The sequence below is a fragment of the Apteryx rowi genome, unplaced genomic scaffold (genome assembly GCF_003343035.1).
Source record: "Apteryx rowi isolate R43461 unplaced genomic scaffold, aptRow1 scaffold_433, whole genome shotgun sequence".
Classification (NCBI taxonomy): domain Eukaryota; kingdom Metazoa; phylum Chordata; class Aves; order Apterygiformes; family Apterygidae; genus Apteryx; species Apteryx rowi.
In genome coordinates, this window is record NW_020450687.1 from 649,194 (window position 1) to 655,193 (window position 6,000).

At 54.8% G+C, this 6,000-nt stretch overlaps 1 protein-coding gene across 1 annotated transcript in view; it reads left to right on the top strand.

Annotated features, from left to right (window-relative positions):
- Nucleotides 1–5,760, top strand: part of ATP8B3 (ATPase phospholipid transporting 8B3) — a 31,794-nt gene extending 26,034 nt beyond the window's left edge. Inside the window, exons 21-28 of the mRNA XM_026076515.1 lie at nucleotides 414–555; nucleotides 1,458–1,725; nucleotides 2,012–2,235; nucleotides 2,905–2,988; nucleotides 3,311–3,550; nucleotides 4,133–4,271; nucleotides 4,686–4,816; nucleotides 5,523–5,760. Coding sequence (XP_025932300.1) covers nucleotides 414–555; nucleotides 1,458–1,725; nucleotides 2,012–2,235; nucleotides 2,905–2,988; nucleotides 3,311–3,550; nucleotides 4,133–4,271; nucleotides 4,686–4,816; nucleotides 5,523–5,759 — 1,465 coding nt within the window. The 3' untranslated portion in view covers nucleotide 5,760. The remainder of the gene's footprint in view (nucleotides 1–413; nucleotides 556–1,457; nucleotides 1,726–2,011; nucleotides 2,236–2,904; nucleotides 2,989–3,310; nucleotides 3,551–4,132; nucleotides 4,272–4,685; nucleotides 4,817–5,522) is intronic.
- Nucleotides 5,761–6,000: the final 240 nt, after the last annotated feature.

Genomic DNA, 6,000 nt, shown 5'->3' on the forward strand with positions numbered 1-6,000 from the left:
TGGGCAGAGAGCCGAACTCTGCCGGGGATGCTTCTCCCTCTGTGTCCCAGCCTGGATTTTCATCTCCTGCATCATCTTCTGATGTTCTTCCCGGCCTCCCCTCTCTGTGTTGGCCACTTCAGCTCTTTCCTCCTTGGCAGGATCTGGTCAGAAAGTGCTTAACCCAGCTCTCCAGCCTCCTAGCCACATGGGACTTCCCTCTCAGGCCTGCCTGGATGGGGGCTGATTTCTGATATCTGTGAACTCTTGTGGCCTCCTGTCTCTCCTTCCTGTTCCCGCCACTGGGTGCTGGTCCCAGTTCCCTGGACCTGGCTTTGAAGTGGCAGAGGCCATCAGATCCCAGTCAAAGTCACACAGCATGTCCAGTGTTCCCAGCATGCTGGCTTGGCTCTGACCGCCTTTTCCCTGCACAGCGAAATCCTTGAGGCCTACTGGGTGAGCAACAACAACCTGAGTGGCAGTGGGGAAGCCTTGTGCAGCAGCCGCCTCTTCCAGCAGTGCCCAGAGGCCTCGCGCCATAAGAAGAGAGCTCTCATCATCAATGGAGACTTCCTGGTAAGGCAGCACTTCGCTGCTCCCATCTCTGCTTCCTGCCCGTGCTGGCAGGCTGTTTGTCTCTGAGATGAATGTGCCTCGGTGCTATCAAACACAGCACCTCCTGGGTGCTGGGAAGAGATTTCACCAGTTTGGTTACTGGTGTTCTACAACCAACCCCAGCATCATTCTGCCTTCTGCTTAAGTGTAGCCACCTCTGGGATGGGCCACAGCAGTTGTGTCTCAGGGCATGGTGCTGCTACTCAGCATGTAAGGGAGGAAGTGAAAGGGCATTATTTCCCTCTGAGACAGCACATGGAAGCAGAAGGTAGTTGTCTGACACCTTTAACAGAGAATCATCAAGAATAGCTGGGGTGGCACCAACATTCAGAGGAGCTGATACCCCTCTTGCCCCAGGGGGTGAAAAAAGCCAGCTGGCTGGCAGTTTGGGCTGGGGAGCAAGCAGTGGAGGGAAAGACAAGCTCACACCAATCACTTGGTATTGGGGGCTTTAACCACGCTGACGCAGGCTGGCAAGTAGTTGTTGAATAAATCCATGTGCTATTCTGGTGACACTGGGACAGTCTGGGGACATGGGTCTCATGGGTAGAGTGCCACAGTCACAGTGCCTGCTGTCTGATGAACTCGGAGCAAACCAGAATCACTTTTTTATAGTACCTATGAGATTTCAGAGCATAATTGAGGAGTCAGGGACCCTTGTGCTACAAAATCCCTGAAGGTCTTTGGAAAATACAGACCCTAAATGTTATAACCTTCCCTCCTTGCCCAAGATTGCAGCACAAGTACTTGGGAGCTAAGAACAGCCCCATCCCTTCTTGCTAGCCAGGGGCATGTGACTAGCCCCTCTCTTCTTTGGCTACCTGTGGGGTGAATCACTAACCAGAGGTGTGCTCTCTCCTAAGGACAAAATCCTCCACACAGGAGAAGTGCTGAAGAATGGGAGAGAGCGGCTGGGGCAGTGGCTGGCTTGCTTCAAGGCCACGGGCTCACAGGAGCAGGGCAGCTTGGTGGAGAAGGCATTTGTGGACTTGGCCACAAGCTGCCAGGCTGTGATCTGCTGCAGAGTGACCCCCAAGCAGAAATCACTCATTGTGCAGCTGGTGAAGAAGCACAAGAACGCCATCACGCTGGCCATTGGGGATGGTGCCAACGATGTGAACATGATCAAAAGTGAGGCTCGGGGCAGGGGGCTGGTGGGAGCGTGGGTTTCAGCCAACTCCTCCTTCTGGTGGGAAGGCTGTGCTGTTAGCACACCCAGCCATACCTGCTTTGCCTGGCTTGTTGCTCCCAAGGCTATGCCCCATTGCTTTTTTCCTTTGCCAGTCACTCCTGGATTCATCCTCTGCCCATCAGTTTTGGGGCAGAGCGTCTCCAGTAGCAACGGGGAAGCCAAACACTGTGAGGGGCTCTCTGAAATCCCCACCACCTGCATTTCATGTCCTCCCTTTGTCCACAGCTGCCGACATTGGGGTTGGCATCAGCGGGCTGGAGGGCATGCAGGCCGTGCAGTGCAGTGACTACGCCCTGGCACAGTTCCGCTACCTCCAGCGGCTCCTGCTCGTCCACGGCCGCTGGGCCTACCTCCGGATCTGCAAGTTCCTCCGCTACTTCTTCTACAAGACCTTTGCCGGCCTCATGGCTCAGGTCTGGTTCTCTTTCCACAGTGGATTCACAGCTCAGGTGAGGGCTGCCACTGTCGTGCTGGGACCTTGTCAACAGGGGACGTGGTCGTGCCACACACCTCCACACACCAGCACTGTGGCCTCTTCACAGGGGACCCCACGCAGGTCTCAGCCTGGCATTGGTAGCACCATGTGGACATGTGTCCACGCCATCGCCCTGGTCTCCTTTCTCCCTCCCTGGCAATGGGCCATCTGATTTTTGGGGCTGCTTGGCTGAGACTCAGCAGGTTATTTGCATTTGTCCCGCCTGGTTCCCTCTGTGGCTGGTTGAGAAAAGCACCTTGGGGAGCCTTGGGRGTGTCCTTGTAGGCACTGACAGCCCTTGGGGGCAGCAGCTCAGCCTCAGACAGAGACAGGGAAAGATCCCAATTACATTAAGCTGGTTTCACAAACAATGGGAGCTTTAACCCAGGGTGAAGGCCATCAGTGTGACTTGGTCACCGTTGTGTGGCTCCACAGCTTCTTGCTCTGTTTGAACTAGCCCAGTGAGCCCGGAGAGCACTGCAGATAACCTGGAGCTGATGCAGAGCCCATGGCAAGTCTGAAGGGGTTTCTCCAGGCCTTGGATTGCAGTCTTCTAGACTTGTATACCCCTGGTGCCTGGGTATCCTCTCTGGGTCTTTCCAAAGCATTACTGAGCTCACAGCCACTTTCTTTTCCCTTTTAGCCTTTGTACGAGGGCTGGTTCCTTGCACTCTATAATGTGTTCTACACCGCCTACCCTGTGTTTTCCATGGGCCTTCTGGAGCAGGTACTGTGGCCTGGAAGCTGGATACTCAGTGTGTATAAATGAGTGTAGCCATTGCACCCTGTCCCCATCTGTGTGGCACTTTGTGCTCTGCTGAGACATGATAGTAGGTGCTTGATGGGCATTTGGAGCCCAGCACCACTTAGCATTCCCAGGGGCTGCTTACAGAACTGGTACTGCAGTGCCTCGGTTTCTCATTGCCCCCAGAGCAAGCAGGTGGAGGTTGGACTCATCTCAGCGCTCACAGATGGTGCATCAGATGGGATGGCCCAGTGTCCCTAGTGTGGGTGGGAAGGCTGATGCTTAGTGTCCTCCCTCCCCGCAGGACGTAAGTGCCAAGAAGAGTCTGGAGTTCCCTGAACTTTATGTGATTGGGCAGCGAGATGAGCTCTTCAACTACCGCATTTTTGGCATGACCCTCCTGCATGGTGTCAGCACCTCTCTCGCCAGCTTCTACATTGCGCTCTGGGCCTTTGAGGACCGAGTTGGCAGTAAGGTTGTCGGGGACTATGAGTCCTTTGCCATCACTGTTGCCACATCAGCTTTTCTGTCAGTCATTGTGGAGGTAAGCACAGGACCCCACGCTGGCCCAGGAGACAGGCCCATGATGCCTGAGTCAGGGGCAGATGGCAGAGCCAAGGTGGCACTGGAGGTTGCAAGGAAGGACAACGGATTAAAGGCCATGCTGGGTCAAACGGCCTACAGGGTTGTAGGACAGAGATGGACCCCAGGCACATAGTGTTACTGCTGGGCACCTGGGGAATAGAAACTTCAGCCCTAGTATCCATCCTAGGCACCCTCTCTCCTCCTTGCAAGACACAACTCATCATGCCCAGCCTCTGGCTCTCAGGATAGTGGTGTTGCAGGAAAAGTGCAGGAGATTTGGAGTGGAGGGTGTGAGAAGATGGGCTCTGTCTGCACTGCAGCAAGTGCTGCCCTGGTCTCCCACCTCCCTGCCAGAGCTTGGTGCAGATGTTCAGGGACCACATCTGAGCTCTGACCTGATTCACAGCCAGCTTTGTTGCTGGGCAATGATCTCCATCGGGGGTGTGTGAACTTGGGGCTCCCTTGAAGGATGAGTGGCCAAGTGGAACTGGGTCCCCTCAGTCTTGACAGGACTCTGTGTGCTCTGCTGTTGCCTGTACAGATCATCATGGACACAAAGTTCTGGACAGCACTGTCCTTCCTGATGGTCACAGCCAGTGTACTGTTCTTCTGTCTCTTCTCCTTCCTGACCCAAAACATCCATGCCTTCAAAATAGCCCCTGCCATCTTCCGCTTTCCAGGTAAGATGCCCCAGGGATCCCTGCAGTCCTTCCCCTCCTTGAAACAAGGGAGCCCAGGCTGTGTTCAGTGCTAGGAGAAGCTGTTTCCCATCCTGTAGATTATGTTTTCTCTTGGGCCTTGGCCAGATCCTGTCTCTTGGCCCAGTCCAGCCTGTGACTGATCATCCTGTCCCTTGCACTAGTCCTCAGCTGTTGTACAGTCCTGGGGGCTCTGCTGGGGGACAGACATGCAACTTCTTGATCTTGCTGGCTTAATCTTGATCTTGACTCCAACTTAGGTGCCATCTCCTGTTTAGACTCCTCAACGCCTTTGTGGGTCTGGGCCTGCATCCTCACAGTTGTTCTTTCTCTCTCCTCTTTGCTGGGCACTTTTCTTGCTTGAATATCACTTGATGGTGACTCTTGCATTGACAGATGCCAGCAAGAATGCCCTGACCGACCCATATATTCTGCTCATTGTCCTGCTGTCCTTGGTGGTGAACACCATCCCCTCGCTCACCGTCCGCTTGTACCGCACTATCATGGGCAAAACCACCATTCAGCAGGTGAGGGCTGCTTGGGGGCTTATGAAGGGAAGGATCTGCCTTCCTCCCAGGTACACAATGCTGGGATTGCATTGTCTGCCTCTGCATCAGTGTCTGGGGACAGCCGGGAGGTTTGCTCGTAATGGGAATGGTGAGATTGCCCAAACAAGCCACTACCTGAACACAGCAATAGGCCTTGTTGCCTCTCTTCGCTGGCACAGCTCTGCTGGTCCCTGCTCTTGTGACATTGACCCTGGGGGTAGGAGACCTGGTCCAGTTCTGGATAGGATCTGCTCTTGGCTGTGGGAAGGAATTGGCCTCCAAGGCTCACTGGACCTGGCAGTTAGGAGGCACTGGGGTGTGGTGCAGGTGTGTCTACCAAGGTCTGGTACTGGTACTGTTTATCCCCCTATATGCAGTGGGTCACTGCAATCACACAGGAGCTTTTGTTTCCCTGTAGCTGCAGATGTTCTCATCAGTGGAGAAATAAAGCCCCTGATTTTATCATACATATACAAAGAGGTCCCAGATGAGATCAGGATTGAGAGTCCCAATATCCAAGAGCTTCCAAGACCCCCAAGAAGGTCCCCACGTTATAGATCACATCCCAGGGGCTTGGGCCATGGTGGAGCTGGGAGCCAAACTGTGTCTTGGTGGAGGCTATCCCCTGCATGCTGTCCCCACCTCGAGGCAGGGACTTGCCCTGATGTCCCCCATCTCCTTGCAGAAGATCCGCTTGAAGACCAAGCGGGAGCCAGAGCCCTCAGTGGAGCTGCACGCCCACATCCGCCGTGGCTCCTTCCACCGCCGCTCCAGCTATGCCTTCTCCCACAAGGAGGGCTATGCAGGTCTCATCACCCGGGGGGACAGCCTGCGTGTGAAGGGCACCCGCAGCACTGTCTTGAGTCTCCTTCACCAAGAAACAACCCCTGCTTCATCCTCCTTCCATGTGCCCTCTGCATAGCTGGCCTGGCTGGGTTCCCAACAACCCCTGCTTTGGGACAGGGGACTTGCTGTCCTTGGGCACCAGCGAGGCACAGAACTGGCTGGACACCTCCATCTACAGGCATTTTTATTTTACCTTATTGGACTTTTTTGGACCGCTGGAGAAGTGCCTGGTCACCTATCTCTTGAGAGAGCAACACCTGTGCCTGACAGGGCAGCATTACTGCCATGTGGACAGCCCCTGTGGCTGGAGAGGGGCT